The sequence below is a fragment of the Saccopteryx leptura genome, chromosome 1, assembly GCF_036850995.1.
Source record: "Saccopteryx leptura isolate mSacLep1 chromosome 1, mSacLep1_pri_phased_curated, whole genome shotgun sequence".
Lineage (NCBI taxonomy): Eukaryota > Metazoa > Chordata > Mammalia > Chiroptera > Emballonuridae > Saccopteryx > Saccopteryx leptura.
Genome location: NC_089503.1, coordinates 124,992,879 through 125,006,299, shown reverse-complemented (window position 1 = coordinate 125,006,299; position 13,421 = coordinate 124,992,879). Strand labels below are relative to the sequence as shown.

At 41.1% G+C, this 13,421-nt stretch overlaps 1 protein-coding gene across 8 annotated transcripts in view; it reads right to left on the bottom strand.

The window, feature by feature from the left end:
- CTNND2 (catenin delta 2) overlaps positions 1–13,421 on the bottom strand; it is a 944,271-nt gene that overhangs the window by 172,983 nt on the left and 757,867 nt on the right. For all 8 annotated transcript variants that reach the window (XM_066374395.1, XM_066374422.1, XM_066374405.1 and 5 more), the window contains one exon: positions 8,607–8,790. In XM_066374395.1, the coding sequence (XP_066230492.1) occupies positions 8,607–8,790 (184 nt within the window). The remainder of the gene's footprint in view (positions 1–8,606; positions 8,791–13,421) is intronic.

Below are 13,421 nucleotides of genomic sequence, written 5' to 3'. Positions count from 1 at the left end.
GGACAAGATGCTGAAATGGGAATAGAATAATAAAAATAAATAAATGACTCGACAGCACCAGGAAATGAGCTGTGGAAGTTAGCAAAGCCAGCCTTGTGCAAACACTTCAGCTGGAGATAAAGTTCTGAGTACGCGCGACTAAACGGAGCCCAGCTATAGGAGAACAGAGAGGGGAGCTGTCTTACTGAGCTGGCCGATTAAAAAGGGTACTCAGCGAGGGCTTCCCCTGCAGTTCACTCTGAAGTGATGATAATGGCCACGACAGGGATCTTTACAATATTGATTTGTAATACTGTGAATGGGAAACACGGTTATGTTTCACATTACATTGAGAAAGCATCCGTTCCGTATACCCAGCTGCTGGAGCTGGCTTTCCTTAAATGATCCTGACATCATGCCACGTGTCCTGCATGAGAACCGACAATGGCTTCTAGCCCTCTGTAGTATCAAACAAATCCATGCAACTTTCAGAAGCTAGTTCTAAGTCAGGAGGGAAAGCGGAGGCTCAAACATGGTAGCAGAAAACACAAATCAGGTCCACACGTGGGGCTGCTTATTTCACAGCCCGTGCAGAAGCTGGATTTGAACAGTCTCTAGATGGGGCTCTGGATTGCAGAGCCCAATCCTGGGGCTCAGGTTGCAGAGCCCAACCCTGCCATAGGTGGTGTTTTGCTTTGCACCTGAGCTTTAGAGGGGAATGATCTTTTGCACAGAGAAAAACAGATCCCTATCTGGGTCCATTCTAGGGCTGGGGCACTGTTTCAGGAAAGGCAGCTTCTCTGAGTTATTTACCCTTTTTTCTCCCTGTGTTAAGTCCTCCAGTGGCTCCTTGGCTTTGTAGGCCTGCTGAGTTACTTTACCACGGGGACTATATCAGGTTCCTACGGCTGTGAGAACAAAGTAACACAAACTGGGGAGCTGAAAACAACACATGTTTATTCTCTCACAGTTGTGGAGGTTAGAAGTACAAAGTCAAGGTGTCAGCGGGGCCACACTCCCCTGACGGCTCTGGGGAAGAATCCTTCTTTGCCTTTTCTCACCTTCAAGGAGCTGTGGGCAATCCTTGGAGTTCCTTGGCTTATGGCTGTGTCACTCCAGTCTCTGCCTCTGTCCTCACATGGCCTTCTCCTCTGTGCGTCTGTGTGCATGTCCTCTTATAAGGACACCTCTCATTGGACTTAGGGCCACCCTAACCCAGTACGACCTCATCTTTACTTAAATAATTATACCTGCAAAGGCCTTTTAGTTACAAACAAGGTCACGTTCTGAGGTTCCTGGTGGGCATAAATCTTGGGGACCACTTACTCAACCCACTGCCATGGCCTCAGCCAAGGTAACCTTGTCCATAGGTTGAACCAGACTAACCTTCATCCGCAGCATTTAGACCATGGTTGGTAACCACATGTTTTTTAAGGTGATGGTCATTCTGGCCTAAGGCTAAGAAAAGTATCTGATTACACACTGTGCAACAAAACAATCTTGAGGACAAAACTGAATCTAGTTCCAGGTCTGAACTGCCTGGCTTAGGCAGCAACGAAGCAGTTTCCCTGGAGGACCCCTTAGAAGATGACCATGACAACTTCATGCAGACCATGTCTTACGCCTTTCTAACATTCAGCACTTTTATTTTAGGGCATGTTTTAAAGTGGTGTTTATTAACAATTAAAGCTTTCATCAGGCAGAACTGGAGCAAAAGACAAAATTTAGAAAAGGGGAAGACATGAGAAAGGGTGAGTACTAGTGTGTGTCTGGCTAGGGGAAAGGGAGGGAGTGAGAGAAAGGAAGCCTGTGGAGACACCTCCACCCCGCTAATCACTCCACCCTCTCCCCCTCCCCTGAGGCCGCTCTCCTCATCTGGCACCGCTTCCTGCAATTCCACAATCCAGCCACCATCATTTTATCAGCATGCTCCAAAAAATTCAAGAGATTTTTTTTTTTTTTTTTACATTCTTATCTTTTTCTTCAGTGATGGATAGATACGTCAGGAGCAAATAGATCTGTTTTTGAAAAATTCCATTTCCTACCTTAAGACGAATTTTAAAAGGAAAAGGGCTAGGGGCATTAACTTTTCATTTTATATTTCATATGTGCTTAAATTTTTGTTATGTCAACATATGACATCTTCGCATGACAATTTACCATGCCTTCTTAGAGAAAGCAAAGGCAAGAGGCTCTTCTTTTCAGAAGGTCCCCATGAGTGTCCTATGCTCCAGGCTTCAGGGGATGTGGCACCACCACTGATATCACTACAATAGCTACTGTTAAACAGAAGGAAGGTTTGAGAAACTGGACAAAGTCTCTTAAGACTGTACTAAAGTGTCCGAAGATTGTACATTGTCAGTGTTCCAGATTTTAGCTTACTAAGTAAGGTTCTGGCCTTTTTTGTGTGTGTGTGGCAGAGACAGAGAGAGTCAGAGAGAGGGACAGAAAGGGACAGACAGTGGACAGACAGGAAGGGAGAGATATGAGAAACATCAATTCTTCATTGCCATTCCTTAGTTGTTCATTGATTTATTTCTCATATGTGCTTTGACCAGGGGGCTACAGCAGACCAAGTGACCCCTTGCTCGAGCCAGCGACCTTGGGCTCATGCTGGTGAGCCTTGCTCAAACCAGATGAGGCCACGCTCAAGCTGGCGACCTCAGGGTCTCGAACCTGGGTCCTCCATATCCCAGTCCGATGCTCTGTCCACTGCTCCACTGCCTGGTCAGGCTCTGGCCTTTTTCTAATTTAAATTTCTCTCTGATATTTTGCTGGACATTCAAAATCGGTACAATTTGCATTTAAAACACTTTTTTCATTCTAAAAATTCAAAAAGTGATCTATTTTAGAATAGTAATTGCCTAAATTCTTCTTTTTATGTTTCTTTTTTATATTTTCATTTTAAAGAGTAGAGAGAGAGGGAGAAAGAGCGAAGGGGGGAGGGAACAGGAAGCATCAACTCCATATGTGCCTTGACCATGCAAGTCCAGGGTTTTAAACTGGAGACCTCAGTGTTTCAGGTTGACACTTTATCTACTGTGTCACCATAGGCCAGGCAAATTGCCTAAATTCTTAACTTCAGCTTCCCACCATAAAATAACATAAACAAGTTTGAGTCTTTCTAGGAACCAAAAACAAGAGTAATGATTTCCGATAATGACCTGATAGGTTTACTTTTATCTACAATAAGCTCTTTCTATTGGCTTTGTGAGCTAGACTGGGTTAGGAAATACTATCTTAGGAAAAGAATTTTATCTTCTTCTATATATTATTGTAAATATATATTACATATATTCTTTTATACTGTATATCATAATATTTACATATTATTTTCTTTACACATTCTTGAAACTAGAGTTACAGAAACAAGCCAAAAATATCAACTCATTTTAAGTCATCAGTAAAAGAAGGAAGGAATGAGTACTGGACAAATAATGTCAACTTTATTATCTAGGCTATGCCTTAAAATATAGACAGATCATTAAAAAAAAGATAAGGCACCCATTGCTCTGACTGATTGTCTGAATTGAGAATTAAGATGTTGGTGGAGGGAAGGACTTGCATGGGGCTACGTGACTAACAGGGCTGCCTGCCCACTCCATACTTGAGGCCTTAGGAGCGGAGAAGCAAAAGCAAGCAAGGAGGAAGGGGGAGAAGATGGTGGCCATCAAAGGCAAAGGGATGGTGAGCAGTGGATGCCACTCCAAAAATATCAAGAAGCAAATTAAAGGAACTAACAAAGAGAGTGCTGTTCATTCATTGGTTGTATGATTGCATTGTTCTAAACACAGAGCTGTTCTTAGTATCACATATACCGTTCTTTTCCCTTCTGTGGGGTACAGGATCAGTAGTCAGGATGTGGGTGCAAGTACTGGCTTCATAATTTGTTAGACATGAGCTATTGAATTTCTAATAAATTTGAGAATAAACAATGTATAGAATAAATAAGACAGTCTTGACTTATGATGGGTTGGCTTACAATTTTTTTACTTTATGTTGGTGTAAAAGCTACATGCATTCATAGAAAGTATACTTCCAATTTTGAATGTTGATCTTTTCTTAGGTCAGTGACACAAGTACAGACACTCATGATCTAGACAGCAGCAGAGAGCTGCTGCTCTAGCCACATGACCGTGAGGGTAAACAACTTGTACTCTACAGAGTATTGGGTTGCCAGTACTTTTTGGACATTGTGTTTTATGTTTCTGCATCCCAATATGTCTACAAAATGCCCATCTGTGTTTCCTGCTTCCGGTGAGAAGAGAAAGGCAATTACTCTTCAGATGAAACTCAAGCTAACTGCCCAGTGTAGGCTGATACAAGTGCTCCAAGCATGTTTAAGGGGAGCTAGACTGAGCTGTGATGTTTGGTAGGTTAGCTGTATTAAATGTAAAGATCTATGGAAATAGTTAACAAAGCTACAAATCAGTGCCAGTTAAATGTAGTCAAATGGAACAAAATATTGATATTCATTGTTGTTCATAGGTGGTATATTAAAATTAAGGCATGAAGGGTGTCCCTGGTAAATTCACAGCTCCACTCTTATTGTCATTTCTCCCCACTTGTTCCTAGTCTGCCTGCACCATTGCTCCCACACATGCTGATCACTGTGTTCTCCTGGTCAAGACTGGCCATCACTCTCTAGCACAGGGGTCGGGAACCTTTTTGGCTGAGAGAGCCAAGAATGCTACATATTTTAAAATGTAATTCCATGAGAGCCATACAACGACTCGTGTACATTATGCATTATCCAATAAAAATTTAGTGTTGTCCCGGAGGACAGATGTGATTGGCTCCAGCCACCCACAACCATGAACATGAATGGATTGTAATACATAAGAATGTTTTATATTTTTAAAGTTATTATTTTTTTTTATTAAAGATTTGTCTGCGAGCCAGATGCAGCCATCAAAAGAGCCAAGTCTAGACCCTGGCTGGTTGGCTCAGTGGTAGAGTGTAGGCCTGGCGTGCAGGAGTCCCGGGTTCGATTCCTGCCCAGGGCACACAGGAGAAGCGCCCATCTGCTTCTCCACCCCTCCCCCTCTCCTTCCTCTCTGTCTCTCTCTTCCCCTCCTGCAGCCAAGGCTCCATTGGAGCAAAGTTGGCCCGGGTGTTGAAGATGGCTCCATGGTTTCTGCCTCGGGCACTAGAATGGCTCTGGTTGCAACAGAGCGATGCCCCAGATGGGCGGAGCATCGCCCTCTGGTGGGCGTGCTGGGTGGATCCTGGTCGGGTGCATGCGGGAGTCTGACGGCCTCCCCGTTTCCAACTTCAGAAAAATAGAAAAAAAAAAAAAACAAGCCACATCTGGTGAGCCATAGGTTTCCGACCCCTGCTCTAGTCTATTTCCCTTAGCTCTGCTTTAAAGGCCCTTCCTCACCTGGAATAAAACAACTATGCCAGCTTCATTTCCTGAAGTTGCCTAGGGTCATGGACCACAGAGACTGGAATCCCCCCATGACTGTGTCAGAGCATGGCTGCCACCCTTTCTGCCATTATGCTCTCCCACTGCATTGAGTGAGTAAGTCTTTCTGTTTGGCCTCAATCTTCCCTGATTTGTGAGGAATTTTTGACCACACTGGCTAAGTTAATCACCTTTTCCCTGGTTTCTCCTTCGTAACTACCTTAATCAGAGCATTCTAAGATATTACATTAGGGTGTATTGTATGGATGACATTTTCTTGCGGTAGATTATGAGTTTCTGAAGGGCTGGGGCTGCCACGTTTCTTTCTGCCTCCCTGTTCCCTTCAGGCACACAGCAGGGACCCCGCAAGTGCTCACAAACAAAGTGCTGAAAGGCAGGAGCAGCATACTAAGTAATTTCTTGAATGTAAACAAATTCTGGGATTTTTTTGGAAAAAAAATGTAAATACCTCACATATTAAAATCTGGAATGCTCCATCATTATATAAACACTTGTGGCTGCTTTGGTGTGTTGCCAACATGGGTTCTAAGTAGGTGGCAAGTAATAGTAAAAATTTATTGAAATTTTTCATCTGCTGAGTCTTTGTTTGGTAAATTTGTTTTAGTTCCTTCCCAGGGTTGATTTCTTCCTCTTTTTGTTCACCCTGCTTATCAGTATGGAACGATTTATAAACACATTCAAATAAGAGAAGAAATTATATTTCTTTCTGTAGAAGGGCAGAAATTAAAGTAAGAGAGAAAAAAATACTCATCATACATTGATAAGTGTGGCCTTGTTGCTCACATGATCAACTCCCAAATGTAAGAGAACCCTCAGCCAGGTTGCATCTGGACTAAGGAAAATCAATTTGATTATAGGAAACTCTTTTCTAAATCAGATGTCCTCATATTTTGCTTCCTATGATGTGGTCACTCTGGGCCAGTGGTAGAAGCAGCACAGGACAAGCCTCTGTGTGTATGAAGAGAGAGGAATGGAAAACCATCCCACTCTGACTTAACTTTGCTCTAGGTCACATCCCAGATCCTAAGCTCAGCCAGATGCCCTACCAAAGGGACCCATAAACCCACTGGTGTAGCTTTCTTTATTTTCCTCTTTCTCTCTCTCTTTCTTTCTTTCTTTCTTTCTTTCTTTCTTTCTTTCTTTCTTTCTTTCTTTCTTTCTTTCTTTCTCTTCTCTCCTTCCTTCCTTCCTTCCTTCCTTCCTTCCTTCCTTCCTTCCTTCCTTCCTTCCTTCCTTCCTTCCTTCCTCCCTCCCTCCCTCCCTCCCTCCCTCCCTCCCTCCCTCCCTTCCTTCCTTCGCAAGAGAGCATGAGAGAGCGATAGACAGACGAGAAGGGAGAAAGATGAGAAGGCATCAACTCATAGTTGCTGAACTTTAGTTGTCCATTGATTGCTTTCTCATCTGTGCCTTAACCAGGGGGCTTCAGCCAAGCCAGTGACCCCTTGCTCAAGCCAGCGACCTTGGGCTCAAACCAGCAACCTTGGACCTCAAGCCAGCAACCATGGGATCATGTCTATGATCCCATGCTCAAGCCGGTGACCTCGGGGTTTCAAGCCTGGGTCCTCATCATCCCAGGCCAATACTCTATCCACTGTGCCACCACTTGGTCAGGCTGGTTTAGCTCTTTGTCTGATATTTTATCTAATGATACTGAATGTATGTTCATAATGGTGGTGGCCTACATCCATAACTCACACATCATGAATATGTAATTATGTTACTATTTATTCAGAAAGAATTTTAACTGATGGAGCTAACCAGCTCTTTGCTGGCTACACTTCTACAACTGACTCTGAGGCACTTTCTTCCATGAGCTTCGCTAGACACTATGATGGTTCTTACACGTCAGGGATGCCCTGCAGGAAAAAAATTACTTGTAAAAGTTGCAAATAACTGAAATTAAAAAGTCAGGTGTAAAGACTCAGAAGTACCTACAGGTTTTAGCTTTGGGAGAGTTTTATTTCTTCTGGTGGGACAGAAGGTTTCTGGAAGATAATAGATTTTAAGAGGTTATAAAATAGATGGCTCAACAAGGGATTTTGGAGGACTGTACACTTGGCTTTTGGTGGAGTCTATCCAGAGAAACCGCATCAAAAAATCATTTTGTGACCTTGAGAGAAAGCAAAATGGTCAGAGGATTTCCTATTCTTGCCCATGAATGCGTGTCGGTGTTTATGGAGGCAGATTCTCTTTATCTCCCTCTCTGCGTGCACATTTCACACAAGCACACACACCCGTCCTGCCTGGAGACTGAGAGCACTGTTATAAATATTCATGAGGTAATTATTATTAATGTCACCAAGGTGATTTTGTTCCTTCTCAGCAGAGACAGGTTTTTGCACCTCAAAACCAATCAACTGGAGGAGAAATGGCAGCTTTGCGGCAGCCCAGCCAAAGCAGTTCTGTACATTTTACTTTTGAGATACAGATTATTTGACCAGGTATTTTAAATCACCTTTTCCCCCACCCCATCATGAAGTTTATCCAGCAGAGCTTCCAACTCTGGTACACAATTTAGCATCCATGAAAGCCCAGTTTCTAGAGTTTGGAAGAACTTGATTATTATGTTCTTTTCTAAAAGCAAAGCTTAAATGAAACATAAGGGTGGTTCTAAGGTATCTCAAGAGGTCTCTGGCAGATGATTTTTGTAAAAATGCATTGGGAGAGAATTACAACACATTTGCTACTTTCATTATCAAACATTTTAAAACACAACAGGTCTTATTAAAGATCTATTCTAAGAATTTTAGGTTCTTGCAATCATAGAGAAATATTTTAAAAATAAAAAATAAAATGAGCTACTGGCAACAGTTAACGAGAGCCCTATGTATCTGTCATGGATCCTCCCCCAACTAGTCGGCCTGCCCGATTATTCTATGTGTGTGATGTGTCATAACATGAGATATTACTGTAAAATACTGTTTTCCATAAAAAAATGAGTTATTTTTGGTTGAAAGGAAAATATTTATTTTTTGCCCACGACTTAAGAAAACATGTTAAATAAGTTGAATACTGGTGTAGGTATAGGGTAGTAGGAGATGCCTATACCTCTTCAGAAATGTTTTTACTAACTTCTCATACTTCACTGACATATCAACAGTCATCTTTCCAGAACACTCTGATCTTTAGTGAAACAGCAGTTAGTTACAGAAACAGAGCGTATGATGATGGGAGGCGGCAGCAGTGACACGGGACTCACCTTAGGCATCCAGTGGCGTTTCGCAGCACCTGTGAGGAATGCAGCTGTATTTTTCGGTCATCCTGAAGGGGTGAATTTTCCCAGCCCGAGTGAGGGATAATCACGGCGTTGGTCAACACCGCTAAGGTGTCCTGGATGATTGGCATTTTGAGAGCATCGCAAGACGAGAGGTTCCAAAGGACTCCTGTAAGACAGACACAAACAGAGCTTTCACATGGCCACTGCTTTTCCTCATCTCAAAACCAGTTTCCCTAAACAGGTTAACAACAGAGGGATTAACATGGTGTGAGCACAGTGTCCTAGCATGCATTTAATTTTAGAACATCTATGCGAACCCATTAAATTAGTGCTGTGAATATCTGATAAGTGGGCAGAGGAATTGTGACATAATTATCTTTGTTGCATTGCGGAGACTAACCAAGGTCAAGAGATCTGATTGAATTGAGGATACTAGCCAGTCTTCCATTTCACTATCAGTACAATGAACCCAAATTCTAACTAAGAGCGAAGAGCAGTGAGAGTTGTTCGAAACGGAATACTAGGGCACATTAGTTATCCAAGACCTCCATGTGCACATGCGGTCTATTTGGTTCACTTAGCTTCCATAGAGAGCCAGCCACCATTACGGAGGACCTTATGAGAATCCAGCATCAGGTCTGATGACAACAAACTCAATAAGAAATTTTAATTTTCTGTCACTTGTGATAGTTTTGTCAGCTTTTCTCTGAAAGCAATGCTCAAGGAGGACCTACAGATTGTTCTCTCTTATGTAACATCAAAGAAAGCAGGAGAAAGTAGAGTCATGTCTGCCAAAGACACAGCTGAACAGTAATAATGCAGGCAGAGCAAAAGAAAACATTCTTAGGATAGATGAAAGGTTTCAGGTTTCTAAATATTTTAAGAGACTTAAAAAGGAGATTAATTTTAGAAAAGGTAATAAACTTTTCTAAAATTATCTAAAATAAACTGCATATATGTTATATCATTTGAAAATGCTTTCAAAATAATTGTTCTTTTTGTTGTTCAAAAGAGTACACATAAAGGTAAATGTAACAGAAAGTGATTTTCCATTTTACTGTGAAAGAAAGATTGTATTCTCCTTCAAGACTAACATAAATAGACATCATCTTTGCAGATTTGGGGGGATAAAATGTCATAGTTGTCTTTAGAAAGCAACTTCAAACTTACTTTTTAATAAGTTTTCAATAGTTTTAAAGATGAGATTGTATTTTTCTATTCATAACAAACAGACCATACTTGTTTCTAAAATTTGCTTTGTTAGTTTCTTGCATTGTGCATATTGAACCATCAAAGCACATTAATAATACTAATTTGAAAGTCAGTTATGTTAGATTGCTAATAACTAAAGTAGCTAACAGATTTAAATCAATTCTATAAAAAATGTGATATCATAGACAAACTCTTCCCACTATCATTCAAAGTAACACGTGCTAGGTATTTTATTTAAATAAATGCAAAGGAAACAAAATGGTGCCCTGCATGAACAAATCAATCCTTTAGTACAGGGGATGGGGGCTGACTTAAGAGCAATTTCTGCCTGCATATTTTTTTTCTGTAAATAAAGTTTTGTTGGAACACAATCATCCCTGTTCATTTACATATTATCTATGGCTACTTTTGTCCTATAAGGGAAGATCTGGTATTTGTGACAGAGACTGGCCCACAAAGCCTAAATAATTTAGCATTATAGAGAGATTTTCCCTATGTAGAAAGATTTGGCCTACCTCTGCTTTAGCATGAGCCTTTTCTTACACTCTGGGTTGCATGCTTGCATTGCCATTAGTCTCCTAAATTGAAAAAATGCTCAGTGGTCTACAGAAGGTGCTCACAAGTATATCTGGATTTTGACTTATTTGAAATACTAGAAATATTATCATATATATTTATTTTGTTTTAAATAATATATGAACCCGTTTCTGTATTCATCCCCACTGAGAAAATATTTAATAATATTTTGGATAATCTAAATAAACAAAATGATTACTTTCATTCAGTTGCAGTCTCACAAAAATGTTCTTTCTTTTAAGCAAAATAATTAGTTTTCCAGTTTAAAAAAAGTACATTAAAGTGAAATTAATATCTACCCTAGCTTTGGAGGATAACTTTGTAAAATGTCACATTAAAGAGTTTGTTCTTCTAAGTCTACAGTGCAAACATAAAAAACAAAACATGCATATATTTCATTTCTAAATCCTGATTTGAAAATACCAATATATGAAAATTAAGGTTTGTAAATATTTTAAAATATGGTTGGTATAGTGCGCTGTAAAACACACTTCCTCTAAAAACAAATAGTAAAAGAGAGACTTCTATAATATCACATGCAACACATTTAAAAAACTGTACAGTTTTGTTTTTTTTTTACTGTTTTCTAACAATCAGAAAAGAGGTCAGAAGAGGGGAATATAAAAAAAATATGAAGGCCTAATCTAATACCTCACTAGTAAAAGGTTGGAAAACATGTTGGGATCCAAAATAACTCTTTATGGGGCTCTTTTCCCTCTTTCTCATTAATTCATTAATTAGTGTAACCTAATTCCGAGTCATGCGTGGACAGATGTTTCCTAGTTCACATTTCTGCCACCTTTCCAGGCTGGCTCCATCTGTGTCTCACATTCTGATGAACTTATCGGAATGCCTGGCCCATATCTCTGAATTTTCTATCTTAATTTATATCTGCAACCAACAGTGCTTCCGGAACTTACGAGAGCTCTGATCACAGACAGCACTACCACCTTTGTTTGGATGAGGACTGGCCAAGTGAATGTATTGTGGCAGAATTTCTTTTGTGGGGAATTCAGCAAACCTGTAGCAGGGTGCCCTCAAAACTTTGCATTTTGGTTTATGTGGACCACAGAGATAAACTTGAATGTAGAATGGGCAGCCTCTGGGGACATTTGAGATAAAGGTTGACATGCCTGGTAGGAGTCAAAAGTGAAAAACAGCTGGGGATTCCACACCTGTCTTGCTACACACACACAAACTCACACACACACACACACACACACACACACACACCACCATTAGTCCTGGTCAAAGGGAGAGAAATTAGTGGACAAGAAAAGTGAACATATTTAGACATTCCCTGTGAGCAAATGAGAAATGGGTGTTTTGCTCAAATTTCTCCTCATTCCTTTCTCCTTCTTCTGCGATTGTTTAAGGTACACCTAAACATTTCTGACATTCCTTTCAAGTGGTGGAGCCCAATCCTTCACCCCATGAATGATTCACTTCTGACCAACAGAATATGGTGGAGATGACTGTGAGTGACTTCTGAGATTAGGTCTCAGAAAGGGATTGTGGCATCCTCCAAGCTGTCTCAAATGGCTCCTTTGAGGGGAAGCCTGTTGTCATGGTGTGAGAATACAAAAGCAGCCCCGGGATGGGTCCACGTGGGAAAGAACTGAGGCCTCCAGCCAACAGCCAAATGAGGGAAGTGGGTCCTCCCACCCAGGTCAAGCCTTTAGATCAGGGTCCCCAAACTACGGCCAGCGGGCTGCATGCGGCCCCCTGTTGCTATTTATCTGCCCCCCGCCGCATTTCCGGAAGGGGCACCTCTTTCATTGGTGGTCAGTGAGAGGAGCATAGTCCCCATTGAAATACTGGTCAGTTTGTTGATTTAAATTTACTTGTTCTTTATTTTAAATATTGTATTTGTTCCCGTTTTTTTTTTTTTTTTTTTTTTTTTTTTACTTTAAAATAAGATATGTGCAGTGTGCATAGGGATTTGTTCATAGTTTTTTTTTATAGTCCGGCCCTCCAATGGTCTGAGGGACAGTAAACTGGCCCCCTGTGTAAAAAGTTTTGGGACCCCTGCTTTAGATGGTGGCAATATCATGAGGGCCCCGGGCCAGAACCACCCAAATCTGCTGCTCTTGGTTTCCTGACACTTGGACTGTATGAGGTAAGTGTCTGTTATTTTAAGCTGTTAAAATCTGGGGTAATTTCTTATGCAGCAACAGTAGTCAATGTGCCTTCCTGTCCCTCTGAATCTCTCACTGCCTCTTTCCTTTTTCCTTTCCTCTCTCCCTTCTCTGCTCCCTTTGGCTACTACTAGGCTCTTTCTCCCTCCTACAAGACTTTCCCCCAGTTTCTCCTCATTCTAAATTAGACCCATGTGTTCTCTCATTCCCTACAAGTACGCTGTGCTCTCACTGAAGTCTGTTCCAAGAGTGCAGAAGATACAAGAGGGAGGATCCAGCTCAACTCTGGAACTAAAATTAAAATGAATTTTAATTTGGATTGCAAATAATATTTAGCTTTTAAAACTGTATCCTTCTTCATGTTTGAAACTTACAAATGGCTAAACACTTTCTTTAATTTGGGATGATCCTGTATTAGTTTCCTGTTGCTGCTGTAACAAGCTACCACAAATGTAGTGGCTTAAAACAACACAGACTTACTATCTTATGGTTCTGGAGGTCTGAGTCTAAAATGAATCAGCAGGGCTGCACCTTACGGAGGCACTAAGGGAGAATGCCCTTCTCTTTTTAAGCTTCCAATGGCTGCCTGGGTTCTTTGGTTTGAGGTTGGCATCACTCTGAACCTCAGCATCCATGAACACATCTCCTCCTCTGACTCTGATCCTGTTACAAGGACACTTGTAATTACACTGTGCCCACCTGGATGATCCAGGATAATCTCCCCACCTCAAGATCCTTCACTTAATCCCATGTGCAAAGGCCCTTTTACTATGTGAGATAACATTCACTGAATCTGAGAATTAGGACATCCTCAAGGGGCCATTATTCAGTCTTCCATACATCCCTTAAAATGTTCTGTTATGCTTAAAAT